The 27528-nt window shown below is 38.5% G+C and overlaps 1 protein-coding gene across 6 annotated transcripts in view; it reads right to left on the bottom strand.

Annotated features, from left to right (window-relative positions):
• TNRC6B (trinucleotide repeat containing adaptor 6B) overlaps positions 1-27528 on the bottom strand; it is a 134026-nt gene that overhangs the window by 21265 nt on the left and 85233 nt on the right. For 4 of the 6 annotated variants that reach the window (XM_057388802.1, XM_057388806.1, XM_057388827.1 and 1 more), the window contains 12 exons: positions 24952-24973; positions 23145-23486; positions 17455-19782; positions 15945-16103; positions 12810-12988; positions 11532-11606; positions 10179-10224; positions 6140-6288; positions 2473-2598; positions 1299-1430; positions 693-788; positions 288-465 (listed from right to left, as the gene is read on the bottom strand). In XM_057388802.1, the coding sequence (XP_057244785.1) occupies positions 288-465; positions 693-788; positions 1299-1430; positions 2473-2598; positions 6140-6288; positions 10179-10224; positions 11532-11606; positions 12810-12988; positions 15945-16103; positions 17455-19782; positions 23145-23486; positions 24952-24973 (3832 nt within the window). The remainder of the gene's footprint in view (positions 1-287; positions 466-692; positions 789-1298; positions 1431-2472; positions 2599-6139; positions 6289-10178; positions 10225-11531; positions 11607-12809; positions 12989-15944; positions 16104-17454; positions 19783-23144; positions 23487-24951; positions 24974-27528) is intronic. The other 2 variants (XM_057388820.1, XM_057388836.1) reach the window with 2 other exon arrangements.

Here is a 27528-nt window from a genome sequence, read left to right as displayed (position 1 = left end):
AAAAAAAAAAAAAATCAACAACAACTAAGGGTATGTTCAAGGGGCATCTTCCAAAGATGTGTGCTAGCTCAGTATGCCAAGATTCGCWTTCTTCTTATATTGGTCTTCTTCTCATGTAATGAAAAACAATGCAATTTGATTTGAAGCTGATACTRTCATAAACTTTGCTCTAATGCTTATACACAAATTACTCATTTCTGGACCCAGACATAAGCGGCTAATATAATTGCCATATTAATAATATGGAAGCTACAGGCAATGCAACAAACCTTCCACAGACCACTTACCACCTGAACCATATCCAGGTATTTGCCCTTTGGTCTGTAAATCTGAGAGACCCACATTCAGAGGGTTCGGTACCATGCTGTCCAAATGTGGCTTAGGCCCAACAGGGTGGGATGGTGAATGCTTCATGCCAGGCTGCCTCTGCTGCTGCTGCTGGAGGGCACTCACCATACGAGCAATCTGCAAACAAAAATAACCAAAGTTCATCTATACTATACTGTAACACAAAATTACTGTAAACATGAAGAAACTGTGACTTGGAAGAGATCCAAAAGACCCCGCTCTCCAGAAAGTACAATATGAAGAGAGCAAATAACATTATTAAAGCCAGCACCATCTCTACTGTAGACTGCATTTCTTCAGAACACTTTATACTTCACATAATTGACAAAGACAGTGCCACACACCTGTTGCTCCTGCTGTTGTCGCACAGCTTGAGATAACTTTCTCTGGCTCTGTAACAGCTGTTGCTGCTGCTGCTGCTGAAGGAGGAGCTGACATGCCTACAAGGTAAGTGGGGGCGGAAAGAGTGAAAATACAGAGCTCATCAAGTGAAATATAATTGCCAGGAACTATTCACTAGCAAATGCCTCGCTCAGAAWTTAGGTAAACTTTCTCATTCCACTCACTCAAATAAAATGACAATGAACGCATTAGAAGAATACCACATCCTTCACTTGTTTCTAATTTAACATTGTGTAACAGAATCACTCGTACCTACTTTATTACCATCACTATGACTACAAGGCTGAAGAAAACTTCATTTACAATCAACAAACAGCTGCTTTCTGTACAAAAACATGGTTTAGAGTCATTACTAACCCACAGCAATCCACAATAATTACATAGGCCCATTTGGTTTATCTGCTGCCTTCTACAAAGACTTTACTACCGCGCACAGCAAACAGGGAATACTTGTACAAAAATAACATCAGTAGWATAAAACAGAATTAGAATAAGCATAATAAGAAGTCTGTAAACAGTCTTGTCTCACAAGATTACTAGCTACTTACTAATTGAAACTGGGGAATCTGTGGAAGCTGGCTCAGCATGGCAATCTGTTGTGGAGAAAGCTGGGGGCCCATGTTGAAAAGACCAGGATTCAAGCCACTGTTGGGAAACTGTTTGAGCATGGAGGCCGAAACCTGCATGGAAACCAGTTACATACCCTGAATGCATTGCTATGAGGAAAAGATGATGAAGTAGAAGTATTTTTATAAAGGAACAACTATGACACCAGTCTTCGATGGTGCTCTGGGAAAGACAATACAGATTCATTAACACATCACATTTAAACATGCACAATCTGTAACTTGGGCAGAATGAATACCTCACTTGATTGACAGTATACAGTATTACATGTGCAGATGCAGACACACACACAAAGGTTCCTCCCCCAACCAATCACGTGCAGAAGACTGCACTAAATTTAAATGCTGATAYATATGCAGCTAACCAGTAACCACAGTACTGCATTATCGCATTAAAAATGTACTGCTTGGCAAGGGTAAAGAAAGGCATTCAGGCAGTCACTGGAGCAAAGAAACAGTGTCTCACAGAAAGAGTTAATCTCTTCATACCCTGAATAAGATATAGTAAAAGACAGGAGTAGGTGGAGAAGAATCCCCCCATTTCTCCCTGCATTATTTGAGTTACACAAGTACAATTCAAGARAATCTCAAGAATTGCTCACCAAGTCCAAAGCAAAAGGTAAAATTKTACATTTGGAGACCCTGAGATCCTAAGATTAAGTTCTGCAATGTAAATGTAACATGTTCATTAAACCTCTCTTTTGGGGGGGACAGGAAGCACAGGACAAGACTACTTAAAAAATTAAGCAACCTGTCACACTTAGAAACACTTTAAGCTTTCACATTTATTTGGTTTTATAAAAAATATTTSGCAAAAGCCTGTATAAGACATAGGATTCCCAAATCCATTTTTGAGGTTTAAAAATACTGGTAGCGAGCATTCACCATCAACTGCCTTGGAATAAGATACGCTAATCCTTCTGCACTGAGTTTTATGAACTTCCACTACGAATTTTAATGGTTTCACCTTATTCAGTATTTCCATTTTTCTTAACATCATGTTGAGACTAAGACAGGTGTATAAGTAACCTCAGTGATGCGCTCTGAAGGCTGTAGCTCTACTTTAACAAGTAATCAGTTGCTATAAATTCCTTACCTGGGGAGAAAGGAATTGGGGAGGCACTTGAGCCCGGATATTGGGGGAAGGATTTAGTGGCTGCACTGGTGTGTGCATGCCCCTCGATTGTGCTGTGCTGTTTCCAAACAAACCATGATTGCCACCCTATAAAATTAAAGCAGTAGTGAGAAGATGAATCTTGCAGGATAATGGATTACTATGCTAGTAACTACATTTCAGTAACAATGACCCAATCTGACTTAAACAGAGTTCCTGTAGAACTACAAATGTTTGTCTAAAACCAGTAATATTCTACTGGRTTAAAAAGATTGTACTACATTTTTGAGATGCAGGTTGTTTCTCCTCTAACACTGAAGGATCATGCTTATCTACTTACTTCAAAGCACATGACAAACCTAATGTTTTAATATTTTGCACTTTACATATTGGGATAGGGAAACTTGGAGTACAAACAACAAACTATCTGCTCCATTCCATTAGCTTAAAAGTATGGCAAGACTGTCAACAAAAATTCTGGTCCCCAATTTTAGGGAAGAYAGATACTTCTCCTGAGTAAATTGTTGAGATTTCACTCCTAAGGCTATTATTTTCTCTGCAGGTCTTTCACTAAATGAAATTTGAATTCTAAAATAGTATTAACATTTTCCTTCTGCTATGAAAACTTCAACATTCAGGATTTGGATATTTTCCTTCCTCTTTTCTCCCACTAAATTTGAAGAAAATTTTCATGTGAAAAAAAAAAAGGTGGGTATTTTCTTTTAGTGATTTATTTTCTAACACAAGAATACTTGCTGTTTTTTAATGAGAAGAATTTATTGGTTTATAAGCAACTTCTGTAATAATGCATGAAAAAGACCAAAGAAGATCTGTGATTACGTTTCACAGTTTCTGCCTCTTGAGGAGAGTTTTTTGGYACCATTTTTCAAAAAAAGTGACAACAGATGTTATGAACAGTCCCTACTCTAATGGTCACACTCTCTTGCTCTCTCAAAGCTGAAGCTCATATTCCAAGGCACCCTAATGAGCATGATTTTGTCCTTTCAGTTTCAAGAACCTAAGAATTTCTCATCTCCTGCTGTAGATCAGCATGTCTGTGACCCTCAGAAACCTGAGGTTCTCAAGAGTGTACTTTCCACTTCTCAGTCATCATTTCCCATTCTGCCTGTCCATGGCAGCAATGCTGCACCCAATGTAAATTCATCATTCTTCCAATGATAACTAAAAAGTTTCCTTTCCTTATATACCAGAATTTCATAAATCCTACCATAATACAGTGCATAATACTCCTACCATAACACTGTGCATCCTCTGCTATCCTTTTGCTCAAACACAAGTCTCTCCTCCTGCTTTTATACCAGCAGCACTACAGATTGTCTCATTCACTTGCATCCCCCTTCACTAAAAGTATCTTCTCCTTCAGAAGCAACTCCTGAGCATACAGAAAGACAAACAAAAAGCCCCAAAAGACAAGAGGCTTTATTCTGGAAAGAGCCAGGTGGAGTCAACTACACATTAAAATTTTTGAGAGGCCTCGAAGCTACCATTACACTTTCAGCCCTCTCTATAACTCTACAGAGTTCTGGACACTGAGATCAACATCATGCCTGCAAATTTTGGACTTAATATGATGCCCAACACTGTGTTACATAGAAACAGAAAGACAACACAAAGAAACACCGTCATGCTAGGCATGTGACTACATAAGCTGCAATAATTAGATACTATTCTTTAATTTCCTAGCATTCCCAACACAATTCTTTCAGGAATAATGCAAAACATAACAGCCAGAAATTCTTCCAAACTGCAATTAATCACTTAATTCCTTCCCCACCATTTCCTGTTCATAAAAATATTGCTACTTCAAAAGTTTTTAAAGGCTACTAAATCAATCCTTACTTTGGACTGTGAGGAAGGGAGAAGGGAACAGGCATAATGCTAAATCACTGCAACTTTTTACAGGCACATTTCTACATACAAGGTCATTGAGCAGAGTCTGAAAAGATTCACTGTTGGGGTTGATGAGGCATATCAACTGCCTCTAACTGGGTATTAAACCAGCAATTAAAATAAAGGCTGCCACTAACTTCTTGACTTCTGAAAAGCACATCTGCCTGCTGTTGCACTGTGATTTAGGAAAAGGCCAACAAAACCAGACAGAGTACATTTCTGAGGCTACAAACCAAAGTGGCCTTATTCTCAATAGCCTGATACAGCTGAAATTTCCATTAACAGTATTAATCTATTCAGCAGGAAAACAAATGTAAGCAACCAACTAACCAGGATTAAGCCCAGGTTGCAGCCTTATTACAAYGCATCTTATAAGGTGGCCTGCTTACTTGTCTAGCAGCGAAGTTTTGGGGACTGAGCCCTGAGCCGATTGCCCCAAGGCCGACGTTGGATAGTGTGGAACCAGAGGGAGACAGCTTGTAGCTGGGAGAAGGGGAGAAGGGAGAGCAGGGAGCCTCATCCCCAAGGCACCCATCTTGATTGGAGAAAGGCAAAGTCAGCTGAAGCAGCAGTTAGCAGGAGTTGGTTAGTGAAGCAACAGAACGCAAGAGGAGAGAAAGAGGGACGGTGAGTGACTAGGAAGAAGCAAAGTTAATTTGTAATAGCAGTTACAAGGACAAAATTTCTGATTCAAATGATCACTTGACATTTAAGATTTTGGTCCAAAGAGATAATTGATAAATTCTTACGTTTTGTTTTTAAAACCTCATTTTGAACTCTCACAAAATTAGTTTCTGATAGTGGCTRTTACCACTACAGAAACAAATAAATCTTGAATAAATTCCTAATCTTAGCACACACCTACCAGAATAATTTGTTAGGAAATGCATTAGCTTTACTCATGGTATTTAATAATTATGCCACCTGAGGGAGTTGACAAAACTGTTATTTGGCTTATTACACCAAAACGGAGGAGTTAAAAAATTCCTTGACAGTTAACACGCCTTCAGAATTTTTAAACCAAATTTATTTTYCTTATTACATGTGATAAACTGTATTTTAAAAATACACTGCCAGAGCATTCTGAATCTACTGGACRCTCTCCAATTCATAATGTGAAGTAATTAATATTTGATAATAACAGTGAAAGCTTCTCTTCAAAACAGGCAAGAACATGAAAGAAACACTACCATAACATACAACAGACATGTCACAGAGAAACAGATGTCATACAGAGAAGCTTACAGTACACGACATACAGTATAATAGGTTATGGAATTTAGAAAGGGTATTTCCAATAAATGTCAGGCATGAAGGAAGAAAAAAAYGTGAAAGACTTTGATTACTTATATTTACTTAGGTCTAAACCAATTTTTTAGAGTAGATGACTGCAGTGAGAAGCCAAAAAAATCATCAAGATGAAACCTAAAATGAAATTCATTGCTACCAGCAGTTTACCCTTCCAAGCAAAAAGGAAAAAAAAAAAGGAATTTCCATCCACATCATAAGCAGTCTATTCTAGAATAAAAAGCCTCATTCTCCCCAATTTAGTTTGTCTATGCACACCTGACACCTGTTTTATACACACATTCAGTCTACAAATGTAACTCCCCCATACCTTTTATTACTGAGCTCATTCAGGGTTATTGAATTTTTAGCACCTCCAGAGAAGTAGGGTAAAAACTGGGACCTTGAACATAGAAGTTGATATTAATTTATCTAAAGATACTTCTCTTACCTTYTCAAAATAAGGCCCACTCTCTGTGGTTCCCATGTCTTTGGAATTAGGTGGACGGAACCCAGATCGATCCTTTCTCATCATGTCATTAAAATCCCCGAGATTCATAGCTCGTTTATCTACCTCAAACTTCTTATCTGGGAGACCACCTGTAAAAAAAGARGAAATTAGTGCAAATAATCTCTACTGTGTTTCATGACAGCAAGTTCACAATCAAAGAAATAATCTTTAAGATCAGGGCATAAATTACATCTGTCTTAATAATTTAGCGTATCTACAGCTGGTATTAAAACTGTTGAAAAATTAATGTAGGAAGTTTCATTTAACACTGAACAAACCAATTTACATTGCAGAGTTTAATGTGAAGCATTTCTCACCATTTATGTACAGATATAAATATATGCATTTAAATTAATTATAGTAATCAATACCTAGTTCTCTGTCTTCCAAAATCAGCATGTAGGTCTTCAGTATGTAGAAAGACCACTATTTAAGTTCCCTATGCATTCTATTTAGAATTATTCTACTTCTTTACGGGGTTTGACATTGAGAAATTCTCTGAGGTACTTCGAAAAATTTGGTCACATGCACATAATTCAGTCAAAAGTCTCCCACAGTCACAAGGGATCAACTAGTATATTGTAACTTCAGACAGACAACCCATCTCCCTCAGCCTGTGCACAATAACAACCACTAACAGAGACACTTCTCAGACACCCCTGAAGACTCTTGCCATTGTTTAGTAAGTAATCTGGTAGAGGATGAGGAGATGTTGTAACAGATGACCAAACTGAAACAACACAGTGAAAAAGACATGAGCTTTCTCTACAAGCTTTACCATCAACCAAGCGCTGACCAGAAGCTACMTTACATACTGAACTACTACCAAGGAACAATTTCTTTGGTCATATGTGGCACCTGTAAGCTATCAGATGAATACTGTTATGTCAAACTAGATGGAAAACTTCTTCATTTTAAAATACGGATGTGATAGCTTTACTGGTATTTTTTAGATTTAAAGAATACTGTTTAGTTAGAAGCACAGATGGCGTTTCCAATAACCATTTTAAAGACATGTCAGTACAATTAACAAGAAAATCTATTACTTTTCCAAAGGAAGTTAGTGATAGATAACCTACCCTACCACTGACAAAACACTAAACCTTTATCAAACAGAGCAGACAGATGGTCACTCTAATACCTTCAAAACAGTGTTCCTTGAAAAAGCTGCTCAAATACAGCATCTCTTCTTAATGTCCAATGCCAATGTATTAATATTCATAGCTATGCTACTGCCAAGAAGCTATGAATCTGACCACTAATTACATGGGTTTTTCTTACCCGAACAGCTTTTAAAGTTGATCCAGTTTCATCTTCTCAGATGTGTTCAATACCATTTATCACAAAACAGATGACAAATCACCTACCTATCTTAGCTTGTAACTGGAGTCATACTGACCTGGATGAGCTCATGATTCTCTGATAGCTTTTTAACACATCCTGAAAAACTACAGCTGGCTCTGCAAAGTCACACACAGCTCAATGCTGGCAATACCTACATCAAACCACTGCACACAATGCCAGCAATGTGCTACCAAAAGGCTCATGTGCTTTAATTCCACACCGGAAGCACTGGCCATTAGCTGCTTGAAAAGAAACTGAAAGCGAGGCAATAGTTGCATCACTGTCTGAAATGAAACTGGGTCAATGCCAACACAAGATGACTAAGCCACAGAAAAACCCTTCTGTCTCTCTGGTTATCCTGATGATCCAATCAACTCCTCAAACATTACTGAATGATGCCTTGTAAAACACACAGAGCATTAAAAGAGCACATTTGAACGCTTCAAGTACAGATATGCATGTCACTTAGTGCCGAGGCAGCTGCTTAAACCTCAATATAAACAAAGGCCACACTGGGAGAGATGAATGCATTCCTTTATCCCATTCACAGAAAATCCTAAGGCAACCTTGAAACCTGTTCGTGTGAGTCCTGTCTTTTGCACTTGTCAACTAAAGTTATAAATAATGCAGGCTGTCAAAGAATAGCTTTACCTTATGTAATACAAGGCAACTGTTAAAATCTGAAAAGTTTGAACTACCCTCTGCAGTAGGCAAAAACACTTGTACATGAATAAACATGAATCCCCAAACTCTCCACATGCAGAAACATAGAACAGGTCATAAGTTCAGCCATCTTCATAAAAGAAGACCCTATCCGTTCACAGATTTTTCTATTAACAGTTGTGAAAAATGCTGTGAAAAATCAAACAAAGGCTTGTAAGATGACATAAACGCCCTAGTGCAGGAAAGCTTCTTTGAAGTATATCTCTCCCACTGTATGTATAGAGCTTAAAAACAAAAAAGAAGGRAAAAAAATCTGAATTCCATGCAAAATTATATAATATGATACTGCATTGGGAAGTAGGAGACAGAAATTGCTGCTGAGCAAAGTTACCCAAAACATTTGCCAACAAGAGACTCCATATGGTGAAAATAGATAAAACCACTGGGGTAACCCAAATGGAGAAAACCATTTGAAACCCTCTCTGCTCGACCACAAAAACATTTTAAAGATACTGATTTTATACCTTTGCCTTAAATTAACATCATGCAAGCCTATTGAGCTAGCACATGTGCTTAGATATTGAGGTTTCATCTTAATGCTACATCAAGTTACAGCTTTGTACTGCATTTACAATAGCCAGCTGCATGAATTACATTTGAGTAATTAGAAATTTTGTCTTAATTTCTCARTATTTACAGGCAGTTTGAGAATTTCCTGATCTGCAGAGGGTTTAACTAATATATTAAAAAAGACACAAAGGTGACTGCCAAACAGAGGAAAGGAAAATAGAAAATATGAAGTGGTTCTGACAAACTACTTTACTGTAGCAAAGTTCCTACCTCAGAACTTAGAGAACAGWAGATATTTCAATAGGAAAAAGAAGTTATATCCTATTTTCAAAGTAGACAAGCTATCTATTAAAGAGATTTGATAGAAAAAGAAGTACATTTGCCACAGGCATATTATTGATCCATTTCTTTTTTGTCTTGGTCAGTAAATAAAAGTATTGCTCTAGYACTTGAAATGAAGGGAACACACTCTTCAAACAAGGAGACTGAGACCAGCGGGGTGACAGTGCATGATGGTTAGAGCCAAGGTACTCCAAGCATACCAAAGCCAAAGTTTTCTTTGACATAGGTGGTCTCCAAGCAAAAATTTAACTCTGTGGATTTATATGCAAATCAGGAAAATATGCTGCCAGTTATCCGCCAGAAAAACCTGGTATGCTGTAATCTTGACTGAAAACCAGTTGAAGAACAAGCCTATCTCATAACTAAGTTCAATTCTGGAAAAAAAGAACTACTGAATCCTCTATGAAGTGTTATAGACATTTTAAGACTGCAATGGATTCTTAGCTGAGAGACACTGCATCTGTCTAGATTGCRTAAGAATACTAAATCCAGAACTGGTATTAGATGCAAGTAAGTCCTGACTACCACAGCTCTACCTTTGATACCACACAGCCCATGATGCTTAAGCTCTGTAGTCATTGAGGTGAAGCTATCCAGAATATAAAATCTACTAGAAAAAGTAGAAAAGTAATTTGTAATAGCCTGAGGGAAGCAACTGAAGAAAACAATAATAGAAGATAATTCTTCCCCCTCACATCACCTCCAGGAAGCTGTAGTAAATGGGATGTCCTACTGACATGAGGGAAAACAGTCCTCTTCCACCAAATGAAGAAGATTTTCACTTTCTTGGAACAGTAGCAATAAATACMAACTACAAAGATTAAAAGGGTCTTAAAAGATGCCTCTGCCCCTGCTCTGCTCTGTAGAGGTATACATCCCAATCTTGCACATTAGAGTCAAAGCTTACAGACAAGACAGAGGATACTTTTTACTCTACCCTGCTATTATCAAGTGTGCTAAAAGTAAGGATCAAACCCTCCCAAAGTACAGCATGTCATTCTCATAAAAATGCTACACGAGATCTCACATTTCAAATTCATTGAAATAAAAACATACGCACCTACAGACAAGTCCATCTTACTGACTGGAATGTCGTCGGTTTGACTCTGGGGGTAAAAAACAAAACAATTCAGTTCTGACTTCTATGCAATGCTGAGAAGTATTTCAGAAAGGTGGAATGCAGGAAGAACATGCTTGTGCCAATGAAAGTCTTACCTTAAACTAAAATTGAACACAAGGATTTCTGAACTCATCCCAAACACACCTTGCCTCAAGCCCCTAAAGCTGTGCGTGGCAAGTTTACCCATGTGAAACCATACACATGAAAGCTTGTGACTGAGAAAGATGGACACAGAGCCACTCCATGAAATTAACCTCTGTCCTTGTGTTCCAGTGGTTGAGGGACAAAGCACTGAAAATAATGGCCAAAATGATAGCTCATCCTCATTGTCTGTCATGCCATCAAATCTAGAAAMGTGCTGCCATGGGATTCTTCAGTTGGCAATCTGGAACAGGGTGTTCCCATAGCTTTCAGAAGAATCTACAATCTAGCAAACTGAATTAGCGCTAGGGAGCTAAAAGATGTTGCAAACTAATCCTAATCATGTCAGTGACAACTTGTGCAGCTCTGAACTTTTGACACAAACTCAGTATTGTTATCTTTTGCTAGCCAGCAGTAYATACTACTCCTGCTTCACAGGATGACAACTGGCACAAAAGTCTGCAAAATACTTTACAAATCAGCTTGTCAGAAGTTCCTAAAAGAATTATACATAATGATTTTTTAAATACTTCCCTACAGCTCTTTTTCTCAATGATGTGGTATTTATTTATTCACTTCACCAAGCAATCTGTACTTTTGGATTCATAACGAGCCCTTTTTGTTCTAAAAAGACCCTGCTGCATAGTACTTCAAATGTAAGTTCAGCCAAGACAGACACAAGGCTGTAAATCTCCTTTTCTGATAGGTGGCGGAGATTCAGAATGAATACCTTGGACTAATGACAGATGTCTGACACTACAGGCAGAAACCTCTATCTCGTGTGCTCTAGACAGCATGCTGTGAAAATAAAATTAAAAAACCCCAAACCAAAGCAACAACAAAAAACACCTCACACCAAAAAACAACCCCCCAATAATAAAAATAAACAAAACAAAAAACCACACATCCCCATTCCAAACCTATTACTTGCAAAGAAATTGCAACCTCAGAATAAGAGCTATCATAGAGTAACTGGAAGAATCAGAGTTGATTTTTTCTGAGGAGCTGTTCTGAGCCAGTTATTACAGGTATTATGATCAATATGCCAGCACAGCAAATGCAGATAAATAATTGTGAAACAGCTCATCTTCTGACTTAAAGCTTACAGCTTTTTCACGAAGCTGGACTTCCTTTTTAAAAAAATTTACTTACTAGCAAGCCCATATTTGAAAACTGTTTGGATAAAGGGTTCATCCACGAATCACTATTTCCTCCTTTTAATGCGCACTGAAGAAAAAAAAGAAAGACAAAAATTTTTAAAAAAAACCTTTTGATTTCTTAAATTTTCTTTTATCCTTGAAATACGCAAAATGAAAATTCTGGTATCAAGAAATTAAATCTCCTGAAAAAAATTACTGAAAGTATTTGCATGTTTGGAAGCATTTACCAAATATTCTGTCTCATACAATTGCTCACTGTTAGTATTCCAAACTGGTTGAACWTTGTCATGTACAATGTTTATCACACCTTCAGTTTCATTCTGCAACCTGGAAAACTTTGTGAACATTGTTTATTTTTTCCCTCTGTTACTGTTTAATACATTTTTCAATCCAGTGTATACAGAGGTAGACTTCTCCTTTGGCTTTCTTCCTTTCAGCATGGTGTCTCTTGCACTGGCACTGTGCGGACCAGGCGCTCTCTTTGGCCTTAGTGTAATTTACAGATTATCAAAACCGACACTAACACAGTTCAACAGTGAAGAAATCTTTCAGTTGTTTTGTTGGTTAAAATAAAAAAATCTTTAAGTGAGAAAAAAGTCCCTGAGAATAATTTCTGCAAAATAGGATTGTAAAACTCCCTACCATGTCGCAACAGTGTTTCCACATCCTAGGAAACTGCTTTGCCTTGCCTTTTGCATCTGCCCTACCTATTTCATGAGGAGCATTGTCCTTCTAATATTAATACAGTTACAAATGTTACTGTACTGGAGAACTTTMGTGCAAAAAAGTCTTAGAAATTTACTCAGGACTAAAGCCAAGCTGCTGCTCCTGTTTGAGGCTGAATGTCRACAACAACAAACCTAAGTCAGACATAAATCCAACAGYTGTTAGAAATAAGAAGCGCATGTGCCAAAGGGACTGTGGAATCCAAACTTCGGTAAGCTACGCAAGAACAACAGCAGCAGCCTAGGGCAGAAAGATGCGTCAGCAAGAGAAGAGAAATAGTCTTGGGATACTTATTTTCATTCATTAATGGCTCTTCAGCTTACAAATCAAAGTAACTTGACACCTACTGGAAGATTTATTAGTCATAACAGGTGTAATATATCAAAGCAAATCCAAAATCCTCCTTTTTTTTTATACAATTTTAAGAGGCACCTTTCYGTAACTCTGCAAAACCTTCTTAAAAAAGTAACTACATAATGCWCTAACATATCACTTAGACGGTTTTCAGACAACACAGTAGTTATGAATCATTCAAGCATTTTACCTTCATTTGTGTTTTCTTTCCTCCTTGCCCCCAGCTTGTTGAGTTGTGGGAGGAATTGCTTCCCTGAGAGCCTGCTGTGTTCCAGACTCCTCCCTCCTCCTCCTCTTCCCAGCTGGAATGACGTGTTCCTGTCACTGGCCCATCACTCTCTCCCCAGCCATCTTGCATAGATTTAGAACCTTTAGAAAAAGAAAAAAAGCTCAAAAGTAGTCTACAGTACCATGCAGYTGGTGATGTGACACTGCAAGATTAGCTGAGATCATCAGAATCCCAAAGGAACTAAAAAAAATAAAAAATTCAAAAATGTGTCTTCACTCTAACAGCTGTAAAAACTTGTGCATGAATCCCAAAACCCAAGAGATTTGGTGGCATGTTCGCATGTCATGTTTTGCAATTATTTTAAAGAAATGTCAAACCTTTAAAGATATAATAACAATAGAGACCTCTTATACAGATACAGCTGCATTTAAAAGGCAAGGTCTTATTTTCAAGTGCAAATGAAAGCCTTCAAAGCATACTCAAAAACCAGGGATGCTGAAGACTCTGGTTCAGGAAGTTTGTAATTTTTTTTTCTTTCTCACTTCAAAACCTTAAYTACTTCCCTTGCCCATCACTCTTTCATAAAATTACAGAAACAAACAATTTTTACGAACAACATCTAAGYAGAATCTGAAGGCAAGGACCTGACACTGTCCTCTGGTACAAACAACACTGTAAGTAGTCTAATGCAAAAAAAAAAAATCCTCTACTTGAAATTCTGCACCTAACAATGTCCCTGAAGAGGCATATTAGCAGGGCTGTTAAAGTATACCAGAAAGCTACAACCACTTCACTGGTTTAGACTTTTTCCTCCTGGTTTCTTTTCTTGCTGTTACTCTCTAGCATTACCATGCAACACGAAATTCGAACCTTTACTAACAAGCCATCAGGAGCCCAAATCCTCATCCAACTGTTCTTCCTGCTCTAAAACTCTTCATTCTGCATATTTATTCCCATATTTATTTTGCATTTTTCTTCTGTGAAAAATTTCCATCATCATCATCATCATCATCATCATCATCATCATCATCACTTTTGTAATAACTAATACTTTTAATTTTCTGGGGTATGAATATGGAAATCAGGAAAAAAGGACATCAACATACATAGTAGAAAGTCTAAATATTAAAAAAAAMCAGGAACTGTAATTCACCTATCACRGGGATCTCTACCCTGATTGTAATGAATGTAAGTACAACAGCATTTTATGGTGGATTAAGAGATACCTCAAAATGCATCATAAATAAACCCTCAGATACTTCGCAGGAAACCACTTTTTAAATTCTATTAATTTAGGTACTAAAACTGAGGACGGCTTATGAAACATACTGGTCAAAGTGCAAAAAAATCTACCTCTTGACCCTTAAATCACACTACTTACACAGAAAAGGCTACATTTAAGGATTATGACTGCAGAGCAAAGAACGTAATCTGGAAATGGTATATTGGACAGTCCTTGCAGCTTTAATTTATTTTTAAAATAAATTGTGCTTAAAAATATACTATGATAATGATTATTTTTCTGACTGACAACTCTCAGGTCTAATATTTGTGAACATGAATCTGGACAGTGATGTAAAGATGACTTGTCTGTATGACACCTGCTTAGTTTTTTGCATTAGTTKMRTAAGGAGGTACCAACAGCTACAGCATAAAATGAAATTTTCAATACATTAAAAAACCCTCAGTATTACAGAAAACTGAATTTATTCCTACTTCTGCCAGAATATTCTTATGCAATGCTGGTAGAACTATGTAAATTTACTTTTTTAAACATGTGGATAATAAGCTATGCTTCCTTCTTTGGCTCCAAACTGATTCTTTTCCAATCACAGATAGTCTGCATCCTGTCCTGATTTTGCTCTAGAGCTGGGGACAACTTACATACAGAACAGCAYATGCATATTGGAGTTCTTCGCTTAGAGCATACATTCAGATCAGTCAGGATAAGTGAGGAACTAGGTGGAGTCTTAAAAGACTGTATTAAGCATTAACAAATCAACAGGATTTTCAATAGATCAATTTCAGAAGTTCTTATTTTGGTCATATTTAAGTGTCTTTTTATAGATAAAAGAAGACATCCATCTAAAATCAGCTTACCATCCTCAAACTGCCAAGTCTATTTGGCAGGCACRGGAAGCCTGTCATCCACAAGAGCCTGCTATCATGGTAACACTAAGGAATCAAAGCTTTTTTGTTTCAGAAATGGCCAAATTATTTAATTGGRGTGGGAGGACAGGAGAATGACCCATCAGCATATTATCTACACAGCACTTCAGTTCAAACAATCCCATGTTGCAAAAGCAACTTCTGGGCTGGAAACAGTTTTTCAGTGGTCATCATCAACCAAGTTCAGAAACACTTGTATATCATCAGTAGTTCCCATAGTAAACTTCATATCCAAATGTTACTGACTTTGACAATAACAYTGCTTTTGTTTGTGTGTTGTTTTTTTCCTTTAAAAGACTGAAATAAAAATTATACAAATAGCTTACATCATCAAGAATAATATCCACAAAACCTCTTAAAATAGCAAAATTTTAACTGAGGTAAATTTTCAAAGTACCTCAACATCTCATTCAAGAAAGACACTGCTGAAGGCATTTAGGTTTGATCACAAAGTGCAGTTTTTAAGAGTAACAATTTTACTCACACAATTAAAAAAATCCGTTCAAAGCTAAGTTGCATTATCAAAGCATGAATGATCGTGTAAGGACCCCCACAGTGCAATTTGCCAATACTGTGCATTCCTTTTCCTGATATGATCAGAAAAAGTGTACCATCAGAAAATATGTACCAAGCAGGCAGCCAGAGAAAGGGAACAATACACATTTCCTTACTCAGAGTGTTTCAGCACTTCCAGAATCAGAGCTGCCCATTTAATTGCTTAGTTAGGAAAGTTTTTACTACCTTAAAAGACAAAGTTTCAGTCATTTACAAACATTTAATACTCATCCATCAAAAYCCTACAATAACATTCAACACTGCTTTTAGGCCTCAGATAACAACTCCGCCACAGGTGACCTATGTCAAAAGGTCAAACACTTAAAATCTCCAGGGTAATTGCAAAGAAACTGGTATCTGGCCTATACTCACTAGATTTCATGGCATTCGGGGCGTTGGAAGGTGCATTCCCCCAGCCTGTAGTCGATGCTCCTGTATCATCTACTTCACCCCACCCGGGACTGGTTTCATTTGGCTCACCCCAAGCGGACGTACCATTATCTGGAGCAGGTGGAGTGCTTTTGCTCCAGACTGCACAAAGGAGAAAGAGGTTTTCATTACAGACCATTTAGACAAAGAAATGTTTACTTTCTTTGGGGCACTGCAGCCCCATCTCGCTCATCTACCGCTTTGTTCTTCTTGTTGAGAACTTTAGGTTCTCAGTAGTGTGGGTGCAACAGAATTGACAACCATTCATAACAAATTTAAAGTGGGCACTGACCTCCAGGAATGAAAAGGAAGAGAATACTACGACAATACTCTTCTCCCAGGTTAAACATGAACCCCACATCTAATGCTGTCCTCCTATCTGTGAACTTCTGTGACTAATTACAAGCATCTAACTCAGTGGTTTAAAATACTGAATAAAGAGATGGAACATATTTGCAGTACATATTAAACTAAGATAGCATTCTTTAAAGTGTCTTTGAGTCAGAGGAAAAAAATTCATAACARTAACATCTTAACATATTTCCAGGCTATGTAACTTTTTCTTGTCCTTATTCCAAAGAAGAAAACATTTTTCTAACTATTCTTTATCATAAAGCAAAGATAATCTTGACTAAAAAACTAAGTCACAGACTTGCTCAATTTCAAGTGTTAACTGACTGTTTCAATGCAAATTATTTTTGACTAAAAACAAATAAGTATTTTCTCCCTATTTCTCTAATAATACAAAAAAAAAGCTATTTAATCCAGAGAAAAGGAAGCTTAGGGGAGACCTTACTGCTCTCCAGAACTACATAAAAGGAGGCTCTARCCACGTGGGGAGCAGTCTCTTTTCCCAAGTAACAAGAAATAGGACGAGAGGAAATGCCCTGAAGTTGCACCAGGGCAGGTTTCAACTGGGTATTAGGAAAAGCTTTTCACCAAAACGATTGTCCAGCACTAGAACTTCCCTAGGTTGCCTAGGGAAGTAAGTGGCTGAGTCAACATCCCTATAGGTATTTAAAACACCTGCAGATGTTGCACTGAGGAACATGGTTGAGTCATGGACTAAGCAATGCTGGGCTTTTTAAGTTCACGGTTGGAGTGAAAGGTTTTTGATTCTGCAATTCAACCTGTTCTTCAGAGCTCAAATTGAATATGCAGCTTTGCCATTTCACAAACATTTTCTTTTACTGGGAAGTATTCAGATCACAGTTACTGAGGCAAAACAAGCAGAGGACTGATTGATTCAAATTTCAAASACACTTGAAATATAGAATCAAATATTCAAGTAAGAATATATTGTAGAATATATAGAATATATTACATTATTACAGAATATATTATATATTATGGAATAAAACTATCAGTAAATGGGGACTACAAGCATCTCTCTCACACATTAAGGTCACAGTCACATATAGGAGGTTTTTGAAGAAAGGAACAAGACTAATACCTGATGCTTGTGATTTGCTAGTCATCGGAGTAGGCAGGCTCTGCTCCCGTGGGGCCTGTCCTCCTTGTGAGTTCTTGTCCCACAGATTCACATTCTTGTAGTTGTAACTGCTAGGATCTCCCCATGCTGAAGTGCCATCATCAATGTCCATTTTTCGACTGATTGACTGTGGAGAAGGTTCTTCCCAGCCACTAGGCTCCTCCTCTTTGGGGGCAGCTGGCTGTGGTCCGCTGTTCCAGTTTGGGTTTGGAGGTCGCCCATTACCTGGAGTTTGGGGCGGTGGACCCCAGGAACCAGAAGACTCCTGCTGTTGCTGCTGSTGCTGTTGCTGCTGCTTGTTCCAGGAGTTGGGCTGTCGACCCGTCTCATTCCACGTTGAAGTTCTTTTACAATCATCCCATCCACCCTTTGAAGCAGAGCTTGTATTTGCACCATTACCCCAAGTTCCAATCTCATTCTGCCCACCTTCACCCCAACCAGACACTGGCTTATTTCCTGCACTTTCCCAGTTGCTGTTTTTTGTTTGGTCAACTTCCTCTCCCCAACCGTTCTTTCCAGAAGACCATCCTTGATTAGTTTGCCGTCCACCCCACCCCTGCTCCTTAGTAGAGCTGTCATTCCAAGAAGAAGATGATTTTTCTTCTTGCCTTCCTCCTCCCCAATTAGAAGAATTGGAATTCTTATAATCATTCCATCCTCCAGTAGTTTTGGGATCCTTCCACTCCGTTGGGGTTGAGAGCTCACCCCATCCAGACTTGTTTTGATTGCTTTGGCTGGGTACATCGCCCCAGCCCCCTGAGTTCTTTGTCTGTGTGGCAGAGCTCTCCCACCCCTCAGTTCCTTTATCAGACTTCCCCTCGGGCCGTGGCATCTCTTCTATATCCCATACGGTATCTTGCTTAATTTGAGTCTGGCCCCAGCCGGTGTTTGAAAGCACTCGGGGGTCCAAGTCAGTCCTGCTCAGCAAAGTCTGCAAGACTGCCTGGCAATCAGGATGTGTAGGCCTGTACGATCGGCGTCCAGAATTGTGACTGTCACTACTTCCTGCTTTGTGGTTGCTTCCAGTGCTTTGACCTCCAACCTCACTTCCTGCAGAGCTGGAAGATCTTCCCCAACAGGGAGCCTGGGAATTGCCTTGGTTTTCAGGAAGAGGGTGGCCTTTTTGATTGTCCCATGCTCCAGTGCTAGAATTTGGTTGGTTTGGACCACTCCACTCTCCAATCTTCAGTTCATCAGACCCAGACAGCTGTTTCCATTCTCCCTGAGAGACCCCAGATGTTAATTTGTTCCCTTCACCCCATTTGCTTTCATTTGCATGYTGAGGGCCAAAATTCCAAGACCCACCACCCGTAGACCGGTTATTGTTATCCCAAGAATCACTTCTTGACCCATTAGGCTTTTGAACAGAAGCTCCTTTCCAGGAGTCCTCTCTATCCTTTCCATTGTTCCCATGGTTTCCAGAATTGCTCTGCCCAGAGACTGTGTCAGTTCCAGAAGACCCCCTAGCTGTACTCCAAGATCCAACACTCCCAGTCTTTCTTTCTCCAGTGCTTTGAGAAGGGTTGTCAGTGCTCCTGGAAGGGTTCCCCAAGCCCATTTCAAAGGGCGTTCCCTTATTCTCCATAGGGTTTGGTGAACTTAAGTTCAAGGAGTTAGTGTTTCCATTTTTTGGTCCATCAGTGTTATGAAGTTGAGCCTGTTCTCTGCCAGAGACAAAATTAACACCCGCATTTTCCATCTTTGACTGCTGTTCCCTAGAGGTCTGACCTACTGTGCTAATCTGTGCATTGGAGCTACCACTATCAGATTCCAGACTCCCTTTCCTAGAATTGCCCTCTTGAACCAGTGCTGGCCAAGCAGATGGGTTGCTATTTGGGTTAAAGTTGCTGAAGCCAGAACCAGGACTGATTCTATCTTGTCCACTCAAGTTCCTCCAATTACCTAGTCCATTGTTACTCTCGGCAGCAGGGTTGGAAGATTGAACAGATTTAGCCTTGGAATCAGATTTCCAGGCCCCAAGATTACATTCGTTTCCAGCGCTTCCGGACTGGCACTGGCTTCCTTTTCCTTTGTTACTAGTGGTGCTTCCTGGCAGAGCATTCTTCTCCAAGCCAGGGTTTGAGGCACTGTTGTTATCGGTGGTGTTTTCGGAAGAAGACTCAGCATCTTTGCTGGCAATACAAGGCCACTCTTCCATGTCAGACCCGTCTACAATCACCTTGTCCCAGATGTGAGTTGGGTTGGCGTTGGTGCCGCTGTTGGAGGAGGCTCCAGGACCCCAAGTGGAATTTGCATAATTTGAAGCAGCAGCACCTCCAATTGCTGAATCTAGAAAAGAAAAACCCAAAACACCCAAAAAGGTCATTAATAATCAGTATTATTTACAAGTAMAGAACATCAGATTTTTGACGCCTGCTATCCCACGTATTTTGCTATAGTGTAAATTCCATAGTAACAGCTGCAGCAGAATTCATAACTGAATATATACTGTTACTACCAGTACCGGCTCATAYGACAGCTTCATGAAAACAAGGCAACAGCTCAAAAAACTGAGTAACTCTCCTCCCAGTCTCCATTCCTATATTATATATTCCAAAGTAAAGATCACCATTTCTGGTTGCTAACACTATCACTGGAAGATCAGCTTCCACTGCTTGTCTGAGGCTTTCAGTTCATTAGCTTAAACAGTGGACATCCAACAAATATCTTCCGGATCCCCCTTCACTGAGGCCCACCAATAAAAATCCAGACTTTACAGCAATGTTACAACTCCCTTGTAAAGCTTTGAATATTGATGAGCAATAGTTTGTCTTCACCCACTAAACCCCAGCCACCAAGATTCAAAAGATCAAGCAGTTCCCAAGTACATTTTGTTCCTTCTGTTGCTTTAACTTCAAATGCAAATTGAACAATAGCAAGGAAGTATGACTTCACCGATATTTTTATCCGTCCATCTTTTAGCACAGAGTAACCCTTTTTTCTTCCAATTAAAAATCTTTCTGATTAGACAGATCACAGAAAGAGCTTAAGGAGGACAGACAAAGACAAGCTCAAAAGACTGCAAGGCTGCTGTCTTTTGAACTTAGAAACTGTTCAGCCAATGAATGATAAACAGGCAGCTATGAACTTAGCAATATCTTTAAATTGGTGACTTTAACAGAGAATGTGACTTCACTGAGATTCTGAAGACATTCTAAAAGTTTAAAGACTGGGGTGCTTGCTCACATACAGCATGCTAAGAGTTTAATATATTTAATATATTGTTATATTAATACAATATATTTTGTATTTATAGTTTAATATATTGTTTTATGAAACCAGCTTTCCCTTGCTATATTTGACAGTGCCAATAATCTTAATTATTGAAAGACTTGCACCAATAAAATTCAAACCTTGTTGTCCAAAAACGTCTTGTATGTTCTGAATTATCACTGGTATTAGAAGAATTGCACAGAACACCCATCATCTCAATTCCCTATACTGGTATGAGACAATAGAATACTTGGCGTCATCTTTCAGGGCACTAATTTTGCCAGAAGGATTTCAATCCTCATCGAAAAAGGTCAATGTCRAGAAGAATTATGTGTTTGCTTTTAATATTAAATCCTCACCCATACCACTTATGATCATCTGATGAATATAAGAATGTGAACAAGTAAGTTGCATTATCTTCCCCTTTGGGAACAGGCTTTTGTTTCCTGTCATGTGGCATGACTCAACCACAGTATCAGGGCCTATATGCTTGACTGAATTGGGCCTAAACTAAAGCTCAGTTTGTCAACAGCCAAATCTGAGGTGGGATAAATCATGTACAAGGCAGATAACAACAGCACACTTCCACAAACACTTACATGGAACACCTAAGGACAGATGTGGTCYTTTTCTTGGCCACCTGCACATTCCCACTCCTCTGGCACACCTACTCTCACAGGCTAGCAGGTATGTTCTCACTGACATAGGTGAATGGGTAATACCATCCAGACTGAAATTAGCTTTAAAACCTAACTTAATTTAATTTTAATACAAGTCAGCTCCCTAGTCCAGTTAACTTTTACAGTGAAGAAAAATGGACGGGGTGAGGCAGGTCTCAAATATGTTTCTTGGTTCTCCTGACTTGTGTCAGGATAATGCAACTAACCACTGGCCTAATACAGCCACGTAACATCTTAGTTTAATGCACAAGTAAACAAAGTTTAAAAATATGATAATTCATAGTAGCAAATTTCGGCCTCAGAAAACCAAATATTAGATGTCAAATAATTACACAGAACTTAAGGAGCAGCTCAAATACTTCAAAATGGTCCTCCTATAGCACACCCAACAGCAAAGAAATGCTGCTCATGAAGTGCTGAAAACTTTTAGAGAGCACTTTGCTACCACAAATTCTCATTAGTCAAATCTACTACAGTAACTGTGAAGGTATCCCAGTGCTAGGATTTTATATAGGAACAAAAGACTTCGGGTCATGCTTTGTTTCAGGTGTTTTATCAAAATCAGTTCTCTCTAAGACAATAATTAGTTAAGRTTTTGCCACTGTAGTTTGACATTCACTTTCTCCTTTGTTAAACAGCAATCATCAAAGATKAGATAAATCTGTCAAACAGGGATTTGTTACAAATAAATTCAAGTAGTGAGGGGAGACCACAAAACAAATGGAATTATTAATTTTCCTAGAACCCTTTCTAATAAGGACAGCCATTCCATCTAGCTTATTTGATTCTGTAGAATTCACCTGTTTTCAATTCCAAACCACACAGATTTAAAAATGTTTATGATTTCCAGGATGGTAATAAGAAAATCATCACGCCATTGATCTGACATGATTTTCAAAGACAAACTCAGACATACTGGTATTGTTACTTCTTTTTTTCTTTCAAGTATTAAATATTTCTTTTTTAAAAAACATCCTGATTGTTAGAATTGAAGTTGTCCTTGACTTTCCAGGTCACTGAAGTCTTTAGAAGGCAGATATCTTGATTGGAATTTTGTCTGTTCTACTATAATTTAAGAAGAAATATTACAGCTACTACAATTCACCAAAGATCTAAAAAATTCAGGAGCAGCTATAACTTCCCCAAGCTCATAAAATCAATAATCCTAAAATCAATTTACATCCTGGAATACAAAATGAATAGGAAAGTAAAAATGAAACAGTTGTCACTTGTACAAAAGGCTTATCTAAGTAGAAAAAAAAAATTACTAACAAAGAAAAAAGGGGAAAAAAAGGCAGGAGCAATAGGTCATTTTCTGTTTCATCCAGACAAGATGTGACAGACACCTGCCCTTTACGGACATGGCATYTACATGTCTATTTTACCAGATGATACAAAAATGTGACAAGACAGGAAATTCATGTCAAAGAAACCTAAAGTGCCACTCAGTGAACTGAAAAATTACTCAGTGACAATCATATTTTATGCATTCTGTTTACTTTGCTGCAGAGCATTTCAGCAACCAATTAAAACCACTCAAAACATACTTGAAAAAGATTAAACCTCTTTCTTCCATCTAGTAGTAAAAAATATATCCACTGCTGCCAACAGAAGCCTGCACACTGGAAGAGTAGAAGCTCTCCAAATGCAATCTGAGAAGTTTTTTTATATAAGGACACACTTATGCATCATTTCAGCCATCCCTTTGCTGCCATGCACCAACACATTCATTTAATATTATTTATCATCATCACTTGCCTGTTGCAGTCCCACTGTCGCTCTGCAGCAGTGCTGTCACTGTTTGTGCGTTGTTTGGGTTTGCTCCTGGTGCTGCTGGGGAGGGAGGCCCTGCTCCACCCCCAAGGAGCATACAGGATGGAGGAGGGGGCTGCCCACGTTTCAGTAACACTTTGTGGTCCTGCTGGCAACGGAATCGCGGCGGCACCTCCCGAGGCATGTAGCGGGCGGCGCTTGGCGGTTGTCCGTTCGGCACTGCCACCCTTTTGGCATTGTTGCCACCATTGACTGGTGGCGATGGAGAGTTGCCAATTGGGCTGGCAGCCACTGGTTGGCTTAAACTTGGTTTCGTCACTTCGGGCACTGAAAAACAGGAAGAATGAAAATCAGAAGTTTTTCCACTTAAACCTGTGTCAGCTACAAGAACTCACAGTCACTCTTTTCATTATTTAATTCTTTTCTGAAATACTGTGCAGCTTCCACCTTCTCAACAACCAAGAACAATTTAAATAAGGAAGCAGGAACAAGCAGTAGCAGCAGACCTTTTGCTTCCATGTACAACTGTGTAGCCCAGGATGAAACTCTGCCCTCATCAAGTATTTTGCTCTAAGCCCAAAATTTCTTGCAAATGGTAAGTTGACAAAGAGTTCACCCCAGACAATGAGCAATTTTAAAATATGAGCAGTCAAATATAAGTGACTCCACCTTCCTGATCTTCAACTGGCTTTCAGATTGTTATGCATCAACTTTATGGGAGATGTGAAATCAGAACCCAAGTTTTCACCTGTTTACTACGCTACACAACCACTGCCTAAACAAACAAAAAAAGGAGAAATAACCCACCTCCTCTTGGATTCAGAATTAACAAATCTGAGYTCTCTGTGCTGCTCTTAAGCAAGGCAGCAATAGCTGACTAACACAAAAGGCAGTTCTACATGGARCAACTGTATTTGGTCTCTTTAGGTTTCCCCACTGGTCACCAGGTGCCCCTATAAGCAAAGGAGGAGCTAACACCACCATAAAATTTGATTAAGAGACTCAAGATGAACTAAGCATGCTCAGTAAAACCTTTACAAATGTGAGATCGACATAAGAGGGTCTCTCTTTGGCAACATGAATGCATTGTTCTCCACATTCTGTTWTTAGAAGAGTTTTCCCATTTCTCTATACAGACTTCATTCCCCAACTTCCAAAAAGGTGTTGGTAGCCATAAAAACAAGTTACTATCTCAGTCATTTTCTTTCAATAATGGCAATTTCCCCACACAATTTATCAAAAACTGATACAAAACTTAATACAAAATATTTTTTTATTAAAAAAATTACATTATTTTGAAAAATTAAACATATTTTTACATCAGCTAAGTTTAGTTCAATTTTCAAGATGGTCACTCATCATTCCTGCCTTATCTATTGGACTTTTATGCCCCCGAATTTAAGTTTCTAAACCCAAGTGATTTTCATTCATTTTGGTACCTCACTATAAGCAGTACTTTTGCTGTCTTTCATTATCTTTATACAGGTAGTTTCAGTCTTTGGTTACTTGTCTAAAACCTTTGTAAAACAGCAAACTGAGTATTTCAGCTAACCCACCTTATCCACAATCCTCATTCTTTCTTCAAGTATTTTGCAGACAACAATATTTTGCTGACAACAGATCAGCAGCATAACTGCAGGTTCTTCATTTTAATCACCACAACTTTTACTTCTGCTGAATACTCATACTCAGTATTTCATCTTAAGTCCGCTTCCTTTTCTAATAGTTTTGATCAAGATCTGAATTTTGGCTCAAATCAATGAAAGTATTTCTTAGGATCAAAGACTCTTACCTTTGGTTTTTTGATCTGTGACCTGCAAATTAAGCACAAGAGTTTTAAGAAGCTCAAAACAAACATTGAACAGGTTGTGCTAAATCACAACCTTAATATTTTATCACAAAACCAGAATTTGCTGTTAAATAAAAATAAGCAACTGATGAACTACAGTAGTATTCCTAGTTATAAATACACATCTCTACTAAGTTTCCAAAAGTACTGTAACTCCTGTAATAACTTTGCCTAATGCAAAAGCCTCCGGCAGAAACAATCATTACTTCCCTCATGATAATTTAAGTATTCAAACCTCCTCCTCATCCCAAACAAGGGCTTCCAAAGCACATTTAAACATCTGCTAGAGCATTATAGTTCTCTCAGATTTTGGAGGTGAAGTATTGTATTTACAGTGTAACAAAGCCTATGAGAAAATCCTTACAGCGGACTGTTGGGGCCTGAAGTAAGCACAGCAGGCTGTCTCTCAGACATCTTCCCATTTCACCTTTTCCCATTGCATCTCTTCCAAGGAGAAGTAATTCTAATGCTAATGTGAGAAATAATTCTAACGTGGATTCATTTCCACAATTACAAAGTACCAGCAACACCTATAAAGGAAATCTACTGATTGCGACCAGAAGTTAATGACTGAAATGAGCACTCATGCTGGCCAGCATACTCAATTTGGGTTTTGCTGTATCCTACATTGTTTCAGCATAGCAGATTTCAAGCCACAGTAGCAACAAACATATCACTGGTATATTCTCTAGAATCATGTGCATTGTAGCATTTTTTGAACCTGTCCATAATGAGCTCCACTACACAACAACGAAAAAGCCCTAAAGATCATCATGTGTCAGGTTCTACGACACCTATTCTTACAAGAAATTGCTGAACTAGTCCATAATTCTGGAAAGCACACAGCAACAGCATAGAATAATGAAAGCACAAGTAAAAAGCCATTTATTGTTGAACCTAACCAAGCCAGAACTCCTCTGTATGGCAAAGAATAAAAAGACAAACAGCAGTGAATTGCTATGGCATCATTTATTTTGCAAAGATGAAAACTGCAATATGCAAAGTGGAACATTCACTGAAATTCATTAATACAATCTGGTAATGCTGCTAAGTTTACTATAGTCAACAGTAGACATGTTTAGTAAACTAGTAACTTGTCTATTTGGAAAAAAATACCGAATCTTTGAAGAATTCTACATAATAAATGCCAATTGCTTTAGATGAAAAAAAACCCCAAACTTCTGCCTGACTACAGTCTTTCTCTCCTAGTCAAAATGATCTCGTTTTGTGATTGTTTTTGTCTAAAATTCAAAAGCTGAAAAAGTGTGATAGTGTCTCAGACTTATAGYTGTAATCTCTCTGTGGGCAACCTATGGGCATTGGCAGTGTGAGAGCAGCTACAGTGAACACAGAGGTGGAAATAAAGGTCAGCATACTGACAAGCTACCAAACAGCCCACTGGACACCGACCACAAGTATATTTAAGCTGTGAACTTGCTTGTATAACTTTTAAGTTTCAGATTATCTTCCAGTAATAACATTTGTTTCTTGTTAAACAAATGTAGTTTGAAAATGGTACCTGAAATCATTACTGCTTATTTGGTGAACACCTCCACAGTCACTAGGAATGAACATGCACATTTATGTAGACTTTACCCTTCCTGAGAGTTTGGCAGAATATGTACTGAGCAAGTCAGTAGGTGAGAGACCACATAGAAAAGCTGGCAAGTATCTTTTGTATTCAAAGCACCAATTCCTCAGTAAACACATCACTGTTATCAGGATGATCAGTACAACCTTTTCAAGTTTCCCTTTTATCATTGAATAGCAGCACATAATCTTCAAGTCTGYATTCTTTATTCATAAGGGTGTGCTCCTCCTGGTTCCCATATGCACTTTTTGTACTTGAACATTAAATAGCACCAACRCTGAGGCAAGAAGACACTGGAGAGACCTTACACTATAGCTACTGCTCTTTTGCACTGTTTGGGGATGTATCAACTGGATGAAGATAACGGAAACACATGTATCTGCACCTAATTTAAATTTGTAAGACTCATATTGGCAAAAAGCCAAATTTAAAATGATCCTGGTTAAGACAAAATTTAACTGAAATTGGTGCTGTCTATTGTCAGCAGAAAGCCACAGAATYTTAAAGAGTAAACCCTGTTTACTGTTCATAGGATGTGCTGTTCCTGAGGCAACTGAAAAACAGGCTGCTGAAAGAAAAATCCACACTATCATTGAGGTTGGAAGGGACAGCCTCTAACCTAATCCAATCCACTGTTCCCACCCTTGTCCCCCACTTGGCCCCAAGAGTCTACTCAGTTCAAAACAAAATCATCAAAACTGGATTGCACAGAGCCACATCCCACTCAGTTCTGAGCATCKTCAAAGACAGAGGCACCACAACCTCTCTGGTAAACCTGTTCCAGTGGTTGCCTGGTCACATACACAAAAAAAGAGTCTTTTAATGGTTAAGTAGACTTTCAATRTATGCACAATGCCTTGCCAATGGACACAGTGGAAGAGTGCCTCCATCTGCTTACTCCCTTCAACAAAGTATTTATATACATTGRT

This window comes from Malurus melanocephalus, unplaced genomic scaffold, assembly GCF_030028575.1.
Source record: "Malurus melanocephalus ecotype Western Australia unplaced genomic scaffold, MMel_1.1 scaffold_17, whole genome shotgun sequence".
In the NCBI taxonomy this organism is placed as follows: Eukaryota; Metazoa; Chordata; class Aves; order Passeriformes; family Maluridae; genus Malurus; species Malurus melanocephalus.
The sequence above is the reverse complement of the archived record's forward strand: the minus strand, read 5'-3'. Positions and strand labels throughout refer to the sequence as shown.